This window comes from Schistocerca cancellata, chromosome 11 (genome assembly GCF_023864275.1).
Source record: "Schistocerca cancellata isolate TAMUIC-IGC-003103 chromosome 11, iqSchCanc2.1, whole genome shotgun sequence".
In the NCBI taxonomy this organism is placed as follows: Eukaryota; Metazoa; Arthropoda; class Insecta; order Orthoptera; family Acrididae; genus Schistocerca; species Schistocerca cancellata.
Window position 1 is genome coordinate 18,253,426 of NC_064636.1, and position 17,131 is coordinate 18,270,556.

General features: G+C 41.8%; 1 protein-coding gene across 1 annotated transcript in view; it reads right to left on the reverse strand.

Moving 5' to 3' along the window:
• Positions 1 to 17,131, reverse strand: part of LOC126108833 (uncharacterized) — a 255,944-nt gene that overhangs the window by 151,565 nt on the left and 87,248 nt on the right. The window contains exons 11-12 of the mRNA XM_049914197.1: positions 16,091 to 16,321; positions 1,427 to 1,560 (exon numbers count right to left, since the gene is read on the reverse strand). Coding sequence (XP_049770154.1) covers positions 1,427 to 1,560; positions 16,091 to 16,321 — 365 coding nt within the window. The remainder of the gene's footprint in view (positions 1 to 1,426; positions 1,561 to 16,090; positions 16,322 to 17,131) is intronic.

A 17,131-nucleotide genomic window follows, 5' to 3' on the forward strand; every position in this document is an offset into this window, starting at 1 on the left:
GATAGCTTTCTGTAATACAAAAGTCTGATTTGCTTTTCATTCTTTCCCTTTTTCCACGGTCATTTACGATTTTAAAACCCCTTTTTTATTCACCATTTTTTCCCGCCATGGTCAATCTTATCTTTTCTTTTCTTCTCTTTCTCCTTTTCTTTTTTATTAACCACTACAAACTGTTCTTCACGTGGGATTACCAAGTAAGGAATGAGAACACTTGCAGTGAGAACATAAGTGTAATAAAGAATACAATAAAAATAGATGGATATCTGGACATCTACATCTACATCTACATCTGCATCCATATTCTGCAAGCCACCTGACGGTGTGTGGCAGAGGGTACCTCGAGTACCTCTATTGGTTCTCCCTTCTATTCCAGTCCCGTATTGTTCGTGGAAAGAAGGATTGTCGGTATGCCTCTGTGTGGGCTCTAATCTCTCTGATTTTATCCTCACGGTCTCTTCGCGAGATATACGTAGGAGGGAGCAATATACTGCTTGACTCCTCGGTGAAGGTATGTTCTCGAAACTTCAACAAAAGCCCATACCGAGCTACTGAGTGTCTCTCCTGCAGAGTCTTCCACTGGAGTCTATCTATCATCTCCGTAATGCTTTCACGATTACTAAACGATCCTGTAACGAAGTGCGCTGCTCTTCGTCGGATCTTCTCTATCTCTTCTACCGACCCTATCTGGTATGGATCCCACACTGCTGAACAGTATTCGAGCAGTGGGCGAACAAACGTACTGCAACCTACTTCCTTTGTTTTCAGATTGCATTTCCTTAGGATTCTTCCAATGAATCTCAGTCTGGCATCTGCTTTACCGACGATCAACTTTATATGGTCATTCCATTTTAAATCACTCCTAATACGTACTCCCAGATAATTTATGGATTTAACTGCTTCCAGTTGCTGACCTGTTATTTTGTAGCTAAATTATAAGGGATCTTTCTTTCTATGTATTTGCAGCACATTACACTTGTCTACATTGAGACTCAATTGCCATTCCCAGCACCGTGCATCAATTCGCTGCACATCCTCCTGCATTTCAGTACAATTTTCCATTGTTACAACCTCTCGATATACCACAGCGTCATCCGCAAAAAGCCTCAGTGAACGTCCAATGTCATCCACAAGGTCATTTATGTATACTGTGAATAGTAACGGTCCTATGACACTCCCCTGCGGCACACCTGAAATCACTCTTACTTCGGAAGACTTCTCTCCGTTGAGAATGACATGCTGAAAACTGTGGCTGAAAGGAGGACAGAGGAAGGAATAGAGGTGCACATTATCAGCGATTTATGAGGCAGCAGCTATGCCAAAACTAAGAGGATAACAGAGAAAAGTGACAGAAATGGACAGGTGTATCAAACAAACCTTTAGGGTCGACGAGAGGAGAAAAAATTAAAACCGACGGAGAAACACTCACTGCGATCAGAGTCTTCGCCGGCAGACGCGTCACCCGGGTCGTCCTCGGGCTGCTCCTGCTTCAACCAGGAGCAGGTCACCTCGCTGCTGTGCGCGTGCAGCAGGTGCCTGTTGTAAGTGCTCAGTTGCTGAAACCTAAGGAATCACAACAAATGCACTTACTTTTTATTTATTTAATTTAAACACAGCCATCAAATTTATCATTACTGGAAAACATAAGAAATAGCAGCAATACAACAATTTCAGTTGAAAATAAATGGAACATAAAACAATTGGCACCATCTTATTGTTGTTGTGGTCTTCAGTCCTGAGACTGGTTTGATGCAGCTTTCCATGCTACTCTATCCTGTGCAAGCTTCATCTCCCAGTACCTACTGCAACCTACGTCCTTCTGAATCTGCTTAGTGTATTCATCTCTTGGCTTCCCTCTATAATTTTTACCCTCCACGCTGTCCTCCAATACTAAATTGGTGATCCCTTGATGCCTCAGAACATGTCCTACCAACCGATACCTTCTTCTAGTCAAGTTGTGCCACAAACTTCTCTTCTCTCCAATTCTATTCAGTACCTCCTCATTAGCTATGTCTTCTACCCATCTAATCTTCAGCATTCTTCTGTAGCACCACATTTCGAAAGCTTCTATTCTCTTCTTGTCCAAACTATTTATCGTCCATGTTTCACTTCCATACATGGCTACACTCCATACAAATACTTTCAGAAACGACTTCCTGACCCATAAATCTATACTCGATGTTAACAAATTTCTCTTCTTCAGAAACGCTTTCCTTGCCATTGCCAGTCTACATTTTATATCCTCTCTACTTCGACCATGATCAGTTATTTTGCTCCGCAAATAGCAAAACTCCTTTACTACTTTGTCTCATTTCCTAATCTAATTCCCTCAGCATCACCCGATTTAATTCCACTACATTCCATTATCCTCGTTTTCCTTTTCTTGATGTTCATCTTATACCCTCCTTTCAAGACACTGTCCATTCCGTTCAGCTGCTCTTGCAAGTCCTTTGCTGTCTCTGACAGAATTACAATGTCATTGTCGAACCTCAAAGTTACTACTTAACATATTTATTACACTACAGTTTATATGCTACTGCTTGAAACTGATTTGTAACATGGGTAATATCCTAAAAAGCCGACGTACAACTAACATTCTTTCAAAGAACATGAAATTTTTTCTTATACAGTCTCAGCCCACTGCCTTAGTGTGAGTATCTTTTTTTTTCTCTCTTTAAAAGATTCTGAAGAAAAGTGGGGGACCACCTGCCTTAAACCACATTCCACCTTCCTCTAAAAAAAAATTGGCATGCAAAAATATTCATGCTCTTTTAAAATGGAGCATTCTAGACTTTTATCCAGTCTCCCTCTGCAGTGAAGCATTCATACTCAGCGTCTCCCTCTCGCTGCCACTCCGTATGCATCTCTCTCTCTCTCTCTCTCTCTCTCTCTTTCCCACTTTCTGCTGTCTGTCACTCCCACTGTCACTGCCGTCCTCCCTTTCTCCCACTCTTCGTTACTACTGACTCATTCTTCTCTGCCACTTCCACTGTCCCTCTGCCACCGTCTTCGTCCCAATCTTTTCCTCTCTCGTGCCCTGACCTTTCTTTCTTGCTCAGAGTCTGCCGTCTTTCTCTTCGACTACCACTTTCTTCTCTCCGTATGTCCTGGGGCACAGTTTGCTCGTAGTGTTGACCCCTGGACTGGGAAACTTGTAACATTAGGGTATGTGGGGAAAATGGGCAGTTTTTTTCATGTTAAACTTCACCAGTCCAGGTTGTCCAGATACACCCCCCTCCCCTCCCCCCAAGCGTATACATTGTCTCCACTCATCATCTCTAATTTCCACTGTTTCCTCCCTCCCTCCTTTATTTCTATCCACCTCTCTCTCTCTCTCTCTCTCTCTCTCTCTCTCTCTCTCTCTCTCTCTCTCTCTCTCTCTCCCTCCACTGTTTCCTGTCTCTTTCTCTCCCACTGGCAGTGTCTTCCTCTCTTGACGACTGAGTCAGCTCATCTCCACTTTTCTGTCAGAGTCGCTTAAAAAGAAGGATATTCACCTGTCGGAGCATTTTTCAAGTGATCCACTTATTTTTCCTGTTACAACAGATTGTGCTACTTATACAAAAGGAATTCTGTAAGTCAATAAGTTTTGACAGTTAGTTATATACTTTGACACATACAAACAAAAGATAAGTATCCACAATATGAAGTGAACCCAAGATTGTCTTCCTCCCAATGCAATTTCACTTTCCATTACTCGATAAAAAAGTGCAACATTTTTGCACTGCCTCTATGGTGCAGCAAAAAATTCCGTGTTTGATTTTCAAGTACAATCAAAGAATCTCGTATTACAAAACAATTTTTTGTAGGCTTCTTACGGCACCAGATGGTAACACCGAATAACTTCTACGTAGAGAGAACTTGTATAGGTGTGAAGCGCCCATGCATGTCAAATTTTATTGCTGAAAAAAATGGCAACTAAAACCATAGATCGGTGATGTCTGAACCCTTGTGATGACTCAGAACCTTTGCCACATGTTCACTAAGTCAGTTAAAACTAAATTTAGGTCTCAGACCGGATATTATGTACATATTTTAACGACATTTACATCTCTGACCGGACGTTACGTAGTATTTTATGTGTGCAAGTAACTTTCACCTTTCTGTCTCTTCAACGGATAATGATATTGAAGAAAGTTTCCGAGCTCTCCGAGATCATCATCTTTAAACACGTGGTAAAAATTTTGACAGTTTGCCATACACGCACAGAAATTATAGAAGTGGTGTCCCAAAAATTTCTCAGAAAACACCCATGAGCAAATGGTGCTTTTATAATCTGCCTAAGGTTCACCATAGACCACACCTAACGGAAAAGAACCATCCATTTGCTGCATTTGTCTAAGCTCGAAGAAGTGCGTAATGTTTAAATTTTGGTTCTGTATTGCAGGACAGCTACAGAATGTTGTAGAGTAACATAGTGTTTTTAGAAACACTCTGTTCCACTATGAGCTTTCAAGTCAACAAAAGATGATTTTGACGTTTAATAACTTATTAAATAGTATGGAAGTGGGAAGCATTCAGTGTGCATGCTCCGATTGCAGTTCCTGCAGAAGGCTTGTGAGCAGTAAAAGCTAAGGCCAGTGGCGAGCTGTAACATAAGATAGGAAAGCTGTGATGTAAGGTAGGAGAGTCTCTTGCTGTTGGTGCCATTTATACTTTGGGACAAAGACATGGCAGCATCCTGAACTCCTAGGAGTAAGAGGGCTTCTGAAAATTCCAACGAGACCCCACAAAAAATGCAGGATGGAATCACAGACAACTAATTTTGGTGTACGAACTGAGTCAGGCGGCATACATATGATATGTCGTTGCTGATTTTTAAAGCTTTTTGTACACACGTGATTTGGGGTCTGTCTATTACCGAATTGAAGAGTTCAAATACAGAAGAGTTTTTCCGGAGGGGTCGAATTCATTTAGTAACTCATAACAGTTAATACTTTCTCACAGCACCACCCAGCCAGGAAACAAAGTCCAAGAGAAGACGTAGTTCATACATGGCTGTGGGACATATTAGCTGGACCACAAGGGCGATCAATAAAGACGACTGTCTATTTGCACGATTTATTACAGGTAACGCTCATCGAGAGAGTGACGGGTCCAATGTGACTGTGACGTTTACATCATAATGCCCATTTTTCCGACAGGTATACAAATGGTCACTACACTGAGGGCTGTCCGAAACACTTGACGCCTTATCTCTGCAATCGGCAGAACACGAAGACATGACCTGAAATATCCCTTTTCCATGTGTGGCTTATTGGAATATATTGGTACTTGGCACTGTTCTGTATGGACAGACAGACAGACAGACAGACAGAATATTTTCATATCAGATACACTACAATGCGTGTGACTTGGGTATTACCTCTGGAAGACAGTACAGGCCCCAACTCACATTCAGAAATCCCTACCCTAATAGCATGTTTACAGCCAATGCACAATGTACTTAATGCTAGTACAAGAAAGTGATCAATGTTTTCTTCTGGGATCATTCCCTTCACAATTCTTGCACTGTACTAATGAGAAATGAAAGCACACTGTTTATCACCACCAGGGGGAATGTGTAGTTGATTATACTTTTCTAACTGGCAACAGAATTCACTACTGCTATAGCTTCTGAAGTTAATCATTAACTGAAGCTCGCTTACTCCTCTCGAAATACTGTACCACCGTTCACCTTTTGTTTTGCAGGTGATAGGCACAAACTTAAATCTTAACACAGCTTCTTTAACTTCCACTATTCAACAACGAACATTCACATCACTAATGACAATTTTAATGCAAAGTTTCTGAAAATATTTGTTTCTGACAGGTCATGCTGCATTCACATCACAGTTCCTTCTCTCTCTGTTAGAAATTAAAAACTGACAACAGTACTATCCCACTGACTGTGTGGGAGAGCCAGAACAACTCTCAAAACTTACAGATTAGAAAGGTACTACTAAACAACACAAAAAACATAGTGCTTCACAACTCCTGTTTATGTTTACTTTTAATTATTGTAAATAGGACACTTTACAAGCAATTGCATAGAAAAATATTTCATAATTATTGTGCAACAAAACTGCAATAAAATAAAAATTAAAAATAACTCGAAACACTTGTCATACTCATCAATTATTACACATTACCACAAAATTCCTAACAATTTTTGAAATGTCTGTATTTCTAGGTCCCTTCCTTAAGCCACATATAACTTTGAGGCGTAGCGCCTCGCATCACTCCTGTCACTCGTTAGGACGATATCGTTATAGGCACGAGTCATCGACAGATGTCACCAGCCGACACGGACCTGAGTTACAGAGCTGCACGTAGTTGTACTAGTAGGTGGCAGAGGTCAGCAGCTGACGGGCAGTGTTAGCAGTCGTAGTCAAAACAATGTTGTAAAGTTATGTTTGATTAATATTTAATGTATTTGCATAATTATACTTGTTTTATATGTGTAATAATTAGCAGTGTGAGTGTTGTATGAGTGAAGAAGAACAGAAGTAAGTGAAAATTGTTTTGTGTATTCACGAAGTACCAGTTAAACTATACAGGGGCTTTAATATAATTAAATGTGCAGTCAGTTTACGGTACTAATAAATCGTGAGAAGAACACAAAGTAATCGGTAATTTCAGAAGGAGTAATTTTATATTTGATACTTTTCTAAATTTATTTATTTAGCAATTGCCATAGAAAGAAACGTTTTACTACGATCGGTCATTGAAGTAAAGTGCGGGTTAGCATGGGATAATACTGCGACTTGATTTGCTGTTTGCGATGTCAGCCAATCAGAAAAATGCAGGCTCGCGCCAAGCTATGCTGGGAACAAAGCCTTTGGTGTGATCTAGGGGGGTCGGGGCTGAGGGTTCGAACTAGTAACATCTCACTGAAAGCAGCTCAGATGAAAGTACTGTAAAATCGCGGAAAAATGCTAATTACGAGTTCGCGAAGTAGTACAAAGTGTATTTAAGTGAACGGTATAGTGGAAGTCGTGTGGAATTTTGGACGGAATACCAAAATTATTGCTTTTGACTGTCGGTTAAAACCGCGTGGTGTGTTGCGCGATCTAAGACTGGAACAGGTATTATGTGTAGAGCAGAGTGCACAACATTTGAGCGAGCATTTTCATAACTAAACGATCCGGCGAACTCTATTAACTTCGGTAACGGGTGTAAATACCGTAAACTGGCTACGTGTGTGATTGTGGTGTGCGTATGAACTTTACATTGTGTTGCCACTTAGTACGGACTTGGCAGTATTAACTGTGATCCTTAACGTAAAAATTCACCTGAAAATTTACATTGCCAAGTTAAAACTTTTATTTCAGTAGCTAGCCACATCCCGTTTACCGGACAATTCTATGTATGTTGCAACCTGCAACAGACAGTTGTGGTCTAGTATTTTCTACTACAGCTTTTAGGTAGACAAATGAACGTTGCTGGACACTGGCAGGGAGGTAAAAAGGTCACGTGCCGCACCACAACTTTACCTCCCAAATGTACAAAAAAACATACATTAATGCTTTCAATAAATCAGCATTTGTTACTAAATCATATTTTAACAAAACCTGATATAAGTGATACACCAAATTCAGTGGCTCTGGCTTGGCTCTGACTTTCCTTTCCCTCAATTCACTGAGTTGGTTCATCTGGCACATATCAGTTCTTGGTTGCTTACAGCATGTCATTTGCATTGCAGTAGTTGCTTGTTCACCACTGAGCTCTAGTCTAGATGAATACAAACGTAGATGGACATTTCTTAAACAATATTATGACACACACACACACACACACACACACACACACACACACACACACTCTCTCTCTTCACCAACATTTTATGAACTGGACCCTGTTAACAACACAGTAAGTCTGTAAATCCCCCCCCCCCCCCCCACACACACACAAACGAACTAACAAGTAAAGCACATCTAGGAAACAGCCTACACAAATCAAATGTCCCTCCAAAATAACTTGTGCACGATTTCAAACTTTCTCAACTTAGAAAAGATCCCAAAATCAATGTTTAACAGTTAGTGATTATCACAATACTGTTAACAAAAATATCTTATAATTTACTGATAAAAGTCATTAAGCCTGTAACACAAATACACACTAATTTATATACATATACATACACGTCCAAAAAATATACATATGAAGATAGTATCTGCTTGAAAGAACAGATACCATTGATGACCATGCAGCTTCTCTAGAATAAATGATAATTAATTGAAACCCTCAGCTGCCGACAGGTGTTGTTGATATACCTCGATGGGGAAAGCTGAAAATGTGTGCCCTGCTCGGGACTCGAACCCGGGGTCTCCTGCTTACAGAGCAGACACTCTGTCCATCTGAATGAGGGAATGTGGGTCTCACGGGAAGCATGCAAGGGATAAGTCCCTGCAGTCGCGCTATTCATCTGTGTCCTCGGTGGCTTAGATGGACAGAGCGTTTGCCATGTACGCAGGAGATCCCGGGATCGAGTCCCAGTCGGGGCACACATTTTCAACTGTCCCCATCGAGGTATATCAACAACACCTGTCGGCAGCTGAGGGTTTCAATTAATTATAAAAAAATATACACCTCAGCACTATGTAGGCATTCCTTCCTGCTGCGTAAACAAACTTTCACTGGAATTCTCCAAGTCGGACACTGATCATAGCTCAATCCATCATTAAGTTCTACAGAGTAAGTAAAAATATATTTAACTTCTTGGCACATTTACAGTATCTTCTAAGTATAAATATGTGTGTGTGTGTGTGTGTGTGTGTGTGTGTGTGTGTGTGTGTGTGTATTATTGTTGCAGTTTGTCATCTTTCCAAAACAATATATTCTTGTAAGGATTTGCTCTTTTCCCTCCAAAGCAAACTCCTCCTTATGGCATGTGCTCCATCCAATCAAATTTGTACCATCCAAAACATCTCTTATGCAACACACACCTATTTACCATAATACAACCTCCTCTATCTACTGAGAGACTTACTACCAAACATTTGTTCCTAACTGCGACTCAGCATCTCTGCTATATGGTGAGTAGCAACTTTCCTTTCTTAATTATTATATTCCATCCTGGATTTTTAATTGTTTGATTAAACATTTATTTCTTTCATCTTCTCCACAGCAGTTGCCACACTGGGGCACACCGCATCTTCCTCCCATATTTTTCAATCTGACAAGGATTATAGATACGCCAGCAAACTTGCATTTTCATGGGTTTCTGTACTACTTCAAATAACCCATGGCACACAAGCCAAAATTTCTTTATTTCGCAGTCTACTTTCTTTGACCATTCCTTGCCTTATTCAAAACTAGGTCCCTAATTTCAAATACAGTAGGTTTCCGCCCAATGTCACACTGTTTCTTTCTTTCTCTTGCCTTTTTCCTCATTCGGTCTTCACTCGGAACAAACCCTGCAGCTCATCCCATACATTGTTTATGACTGTGTGAAATGTAGGAACACAGATAATGTATTCATCTCCAACATAACTCTCTCACTCATGTCCCCATGTGGAAAATGAGCCAAAATTTTAATGTGCTTTATAACATTCATCTCCACACAATATCTGCACTACGTAAGATATAAATTAGGGTCCATTGTCCAACAGTAGAGCTCCTAGTTAATGCAAATGGGATATATTATAATTTTCCAATTTATCAACTAGAGATCACATTTTTGGTCTCTTGTCCAGATAGGATCTAATAAATTTTGCAACTGTGTGTGAGACCACAAAAGTGTAACTACACCAGCAAAGGCCCAAACAAATCTCCTGCTATCAGTTCTTTAGATCTCCGTACACTTTGTCTCAAAACCTTGGACTGACGTGGAAGTTATCCTCACTTTCTGGCACTTATCGAACAGGGTTAACCACTCGTCAGTTATTACCCTCTATGTTATATCTATTATTCTACAGGTATTGTGTAATTTTTCTTTTGAGAAATATATGAGTACATAGCATACAATCCGCCAGCGGCAGACACAATTTTCTTCTTCTTTTCTAACATATAATCAACTTCTGAAGTGCCAAAACATACTAGAACAAATAAAATGTCTATAAAATAACACGCTGTACAATGTACTTGCGGTAACACAGTCACTATTCCTGAAATCCGTCACCCACGGCCTCTGTCCTGCCAAAAGGACCGCAGTCCCGGGTCCACGGACAAACCACGAAAATCCGCTGCATTACGCCACACACAAACAGATCCGGCTCACGGGCAGATCGGTGAGATCAGATGGGCAGCATCTCCACACTAGTGGAACTGAACGGCTTCAGACTGGCAGGCCCGATCCATTACAGATACCCGCAGAAACGGGCTGCGGTTTTGGCTCGTCGCGGAAGTCCACTCGTGTGGCCATCTATTCACGAATCACAGACAGCACGTTGACGAAATGAGACCACAGAGATCAATCCGTGCAACAGATACCTTGTTCAAAAACTCTGAGAATCAATAATAATGAGAATAAGTAGCAACTCACCATAAAGGTGACTGCTGAACCAAAGACAGGCACGTAATAACGACAGTCACATTCTCACAACTAAATTTTCAGCTATTGGTTTTGTCAGAAAACGAGAGCACAGACACATTCGACAATCACTCAGACACGTCTCTCTCTCAGGCACACACACACACAACCGCTGTCTCCGACCTCTTCGTCTACAGTCTCAGAGAATCAGATCTCAGCAAACCACTCCTCACACCTCCCTGCCTCTCGTCGGCAGCTGCTAGGCTAGCAGCAAGACGTGGTGGCAGCAGAGACTGCGAGCTGAGGGGAGTGGTAGGAAGGGGAGAAGCAGTAAGAACCAGGGAGTAGGGAAGTGGCGCACGTACTCAGCTGCACCCAGCCAGCACAATGCCTCAGTAAACAAATCATCTGATCTACTGAGACAAAAAAGAGATTTTCCCGATATGTTTGAAATTCACTGATTTCCACAACCTGTGGTAACTCCAGTTACACACGCTTCAGTATCGCCCAACGGCCCCTGTCTGCCATTCTTTGGATTCCTTTATTGCCGCCTACTGCCTCAAAACATACGGAATAGGGTTACACGAAAAATTTGAATAAGCTCTTCACCTCTATTTGCATTCAAACATACTTACCAGACCTGGTCTATAGCCTTCTCACTGATTGTCAATTCTTGTTTATCTCTCTCTACGATCATTCCCTCCTGGTCAACCAGCACCACTCTTGTTCCGAGCCATACTCCATCAGTATCTTTGTTACATCCTATTTCCAAATGGTAAACCTTCAAGGTAGTTGCACCCGATTCTTATCAAATCGCTCAACATATAAAACCACCTAAATATTGCCACCTAAATCACAGCAAAACACACCTTTTGCTGTAGTTAAACTTTGATCTCTCTCCCAAATTCTTACCCCCTCGTTTCACACCATTACCTAATCCCTCCCACACAGCCTAGCCACCCAGGCAGAGCTTACCTGCAGTGATGAGAACTCTATCACCCAGTACGCTGAGGGGATCACAAAAGGCCTTCACAGACAGGTACTACCTGCAGAGCTAGTCTGCAAACTGATCTCCCGCGCCATATGTGCACACAGTCCAAATCCTTCCACCGATCACAGAACCAGCTACAAAGGAGTTCCCACAATTTACATTTGTTTCTGTGCCGACACTTACAACAAATAACAAAGATTAATGCGACAAGCCTCAGACTGACAGAAACACAGTGCAACGCGATTGCCGTCGCTGCGAGAACGGCTCGGCAAGGCACTGTCGCACCATTCTTCCACTGCATTCGGCGAAACCACAAATGACGTGCACATCGACCGATACTCCACCGGTGAATACGTTCGTACTGTCGTATATCACTGACAATGTACAACCGACACTGATGGAAATTAACCTACGATAGAACAGTACTGCTCAACGCTAGCTTAAGCTCAACGAGTAAAGTGTGTATTGCAGTTGTAAACAGCAGGTACTGTGAAATGAATTTAAAATGTCGGTTACCAAACAAAACACACAACCCATACTGTTCGCATATGCAGTATCGTGCAGACAAGATAAAAAAAGTAATACGAATTATTGTTCACCTTCAAGAATTTTTATTTATTCATTATCAACTTCATCCCAGTCAAACGACTTCCCCTAAGATATACGAGAGTGGCCCCGAAAGTAATAGACCGCATTATTTTTCTTCAGCAATTCTTTATTGAACATGAACGAGAATTACACACACGAAAGAATGGTGTTTCACCTACACACCCTATTTTTCCACTTAATCTACATCCCATTCTCTGGCCTTCCTCTAGAGTGAATCGAGGGCGTGTCTGCCCTGTCGGTACCAGTCCTCGTCCTGGTGGCGGAGCCAGTGCTTCAGTGTGTAAATCGCCTCCTCATCGTCACCAAAATGTCTTCCACAAATGGCATCCTTTATTGACCCACACAAATGGAAGTCCGAGAGGGCTAGGTCAGTTGTGACAGCTGTGGATGGTCTCCCTGACCGCTGCAAATCATAGAGCTCCACCTAACCACCTTGCCGGATGACCTCACCTTCCGTGCACAGCGACTAACTGTACTCCTGTCGACAGCAGATGCTCCGTAAACTTTGCACACGTGTTTGTAAATATTCCCCGCAGTTTCTTTCTTTGCAGTGAAACATTCAGTGACGGCACACTGCTTGTAATGTACATCACCTACAGAAGCCATTTTGAAACTGTCCTGCAGCCACGCTATCTCTCGGAACTGACAGAAACTTGGCGCACTCGTTTAGGAGACTTCAAATAATACATACTTAACGTTTTCCATTCGTAGCACTGTTTTCGGCTGAGAAAAAAATGTGTCGCATTACTTTCTGGGCAACTGTCGTAATACACTTTTCTCAGCACTTTTTACAATCTCGGAAGCACTTCTGGAAGTCACTTTTCGTTATGGTGTTCAGCTGCTTCAGTGATTTTGTTTTTACCTCAACAGTGGTGGTGAAATGACGTCCTTCCACAGTTCTCTTCAGGCTCCAACACAGAGAGAAGCCTCAGCGTGCCACGTCCGGCGCATACAGTCACCGAGATACGAGTGAAAGCATTACTGTGACGAAATTTCCACGAGTCGTTCTACCACAACTCTGATCTTTTCTTTGGATCGCTTCAATGAAAGTGGCACATAACTTTCTTACTGACTGTATGACCGTAAGGCAGAAATTCGTGATGCACTATACCACTGAAATGGAAGAAAGCAGTGAGAAGACTCTCCACGTGATCAAATTTGTCAAACTTTTTTCGGTCTCAATCCTTCCCGTTGTTCGAACCTGTATATCCATTCGTTCGGCAATTCCTGAGCGACGTCTACGCGACGTCATACGCAGTCAAAATTCAACAAACATTGCTGCTACACAATTTGTGTCCAAACCGTTTGAAGAAATTTCTCGGCAGGTGCCAAAGGATATACAGACAGTTGATATACTTTCCTGGATGTGGGGTCGTGGTCCAAGAACTTTTCTACTCCTTACGTTTCGTCCAGAACTGCGCTGGACTTCCTCAGAGGCGCTGCTCCGCTGAGTCTTGCCGACTGACTGAGTCGGCAAGACTCAGCGGAGCAGCGCCTCTGAGGAAGTCCAGCGCAGTTCTGGACGAAACGTAAGGAGTAGAAAAGTTCTTGGACCACGACCCCACATCCCGGAAAGTATATCAACAGCCGATATACAGACAGCACCGGCAATCTTTCTGACGGTGATTCGGCAATTTTCCAAAACTATTTTCTTTCCTTCTTCCACACTGATGTCAGAAACTGGCGTGATAGGGCGTCCGGGTCTAGTGTAGCAGGGGATACAACCTGTCGGCTTTGAAGAATGACGTCACAAATCGCCAGAGAGCATGCATTACAAAAATGAAAGAGCTGAGGAGAATGTTGAGAAACAAAGGAATGCGAGAGAGATGAACTTTATTTCACATATGTAAGGGCCAGTAGTATTTTCACGTTAACGATATCGCGTGTTTGTATCTTAGTATTTCTCCGCAAAATACAATGGAAAGAAATGAATGAAATTACTAGCAAAGAATACATCACGTTACATGTATGTCAGTTGTATATCGAAAGTCTTTCGAACTGTATTGCTCAAGTGCAGTACGGGATACAAGTTCAGCGTAATCGATTTCTTAGTTTCGACTAGCATTGCTGTCCTGTTGTTCACTTGAACTATGTATCCCCTGCTTCACTAAACCGCAAATGAAACCCGATACAAATTAAAAGCTCATTCGAAGTGCGTTGCTTAAGTACAGTCCGGAATACGAGTTTGTCGTAAGGCGATTTCTTCGTTTTCACTAGCATTACTGTCCTATTCTTCACCTGAACGATGTATCCTCCGCTTCAGTAAACCCTAAGTGGAACACAGGATACAAATTGTAGATGTGCTGTTTATTTCGTCTCCGCTATTACTAACATAAAGTAGGATAAATTTATTCTATCTCGTGAGATTTTTTTTTTTTTTTTAAAGCCAAAAAACACTTATCAGCTACTGAAGCATCTGTATCTTAGGATCAGTTTATTCTATCTCGTGAGATTTTTTTTTTTTTAAAGCCAAAAAACACTTATCAGCTACTGAAGCATCTGTATCTAATATCAAGCGATCGCTTTTAGATTCACATTCAATTATTTTAATGATAGCGCTTATTAGAACACAGAACTGCTTTATTATCTATGCCTCGAAGTGAAGACATTACTATCTATGACTAAGGAATGACGTCATTGTTCAAAGCCGACGGGTTGTATCCCCTGCTTCACTAGACCCCCCCTGCTTCACTAAACCGCAAATGAAATCCGATACAAATTAAAAGCTCATTCGAAGTGTGTTGCTTAAGTACAGTCCGGAATACGAGTTTGCCTTATTCACTACTCGTAAATTTTTCTTTTACTCGTAATAAATTTGCCAAAAGCTACAATCGACATGTGAGGCTGCATTTTATTCCATTTTTCAAGCAAAATTTAATGCAAATTCTTTGATCCATCTTTTTCGATGTTAAAAACTCACTGAGCACTCGAAAACACGTACACATCTACATCTACGTGGATACTCTGCAGATCACACGCAACCGCCTGGCAGAGAGTTCATCAAACCAGCCTTCACAATAATTCTGTATTATTCCAATCTCGTATAGCGCGGGGGAAAAACAAACACCTACATCTTTCCATGTGAGCTCTGATTTCTCTTATTTTACAACGTGATTTTGAATTCGGAGGAGCAAATTGGTGATTGAAATTTCGTGAAAAGATTCTGCCGCAGTGAAAAACACCTCTGTTTTATGGTATCGATCCCAAATCCAGTATCAATTCAGTGACACACTCTCCCCTATTTCACGATAATACAAAACGTGCTGCCCTTCTTTGAACTTCTTCGATGTACTCCGCCAATCCTATCTGATAAGGATCCCACACCGGGCAGCTGTATTCCAAAAGAGGACGGACAAGCGTAGTGTAGGCAGTCTGCTTAGTAGATCTGTTACATTTTCAAAGTGTTCTGTCAATAAAACGCAGTCATGGTTTGCCTTCCTCACAACATTTTCTGTGTGTTCTTTCCAATTTCAATTGTTCATAATTATAATTCCTAGTTATTTAGTTGAATTTTCGGTTTTTAGATTAGACTGATTTATTGTGTAACTGAAGTTTAACGGACTACTTTTACCACTCGTGTGGGTGACGTCAGACTTTTCGTTATTTAGTGTCAACTGCCAATTTTTGCACCATTCAGTTGTCTTTACTAAATAGTTTTGCATTTTTGTTTCGATCTTCTGCCGAGTTTGCCAGACGATAAATGACAGCATCGTCTGCAAACAACCTAAGACGGCTGCTCAGATTGTCTGTTAAATTGCTTATATAGATATATAGCAGACCTTTTCGACTGTCAATACTAAACTAAATATTCACAACAGCTTAAAGGGCAAACATACGCCAGGAAAATGTATAGCAGCAAAATAAAAAAATAAATTTTGAAAATCGGACGACTGAGGTCCGTCGCAGCCCCCTTACAGTGAAACACTCAAAACATTCCTGGGTTCACTGCAGTTCTGACTACTTCCAGACGCACGCAACAGATAGGTACCCCAAGTGAGAAGCGCAGAATGCGCAAGCAGACTGGCAGCCCGGCCACTCACCGGCTCTCGCAGTACGAGCAGGCGAAGCGATGCGAGTCAGAGTTTTTGGCAGAGCCATCTACTGCACGCTGGGGAGGCTGGGACGTCAGCTGCTGCCGCACCTTTTTCGCCAGCTCCGTGTCGTACACACGTCGCCACCGGCCCGTCGACGACGTTTCCGACGCGGGGCAACGAGTCGTCTGCTCTCGCAGCTGGCTCGGCATCGGTCCGTCGATGCTGTGGAGGTGGTCACTGCAACCGCGACTCCACTGACAGCTCTCCTCGACAGTTCACACTTACACGAAATGTGCAAATACAAAAATTCTTTTTTACAAGGCCTAATTACTTATGTTACAGCACAGTTACTGATAACGATTCATTCACTTGTGAACCATTCTTCACCAATGCTGGAACATTCCAGTTTTCGTATTCATCAAACGGTGCCATGTCAATTTCAGTTTCTAGTAAAAGCAGTCGCACATCGTATAGTAGACAAATGTGTCGTGTCACGAGAATGACATTCTGAAATAATTAGTACTGTGGTGACAAAGTGATTTACAGTCTAACTCTAGATCTACGTTAGACTGACAAAAATAATTTGATCGCTAGCTGGGAAGGGGCATCAACCATCGGCATGGGGAAGCACTCGACTACGCCTGCTGACTAGTTTAACAGCGATTTTGGTTGTATATTACATTATTACATACTATCAAAATAATTTTTAGTGCTATGTAAATGTTCTGATCTCTAGAAGTGTTAGAGCCAAAGAAGCTTTTAGTTAAATGTTCTGTTCGTGTCCACAAATCGTGATCTTTTCTCTGGTCTTATCCCATACCTTCACAGGGTAGGCACGTTAATCTGTATTTGGCAATGGTGTACAGCACATGTCTATGTGAATTTGTTATCCCGTGTGAAAGTGTGAGAACATTTTCAAATTGTTTGTGGATTGTGTAACTGAGGTGGGGCACTCGTGGGAGCACAGTATGCACCTGGTCAGACGTGGGAAACCACCTAAAAACCACATACAGCCTGGCCAGCACACCTGTCAGTCTGACAGGTAGA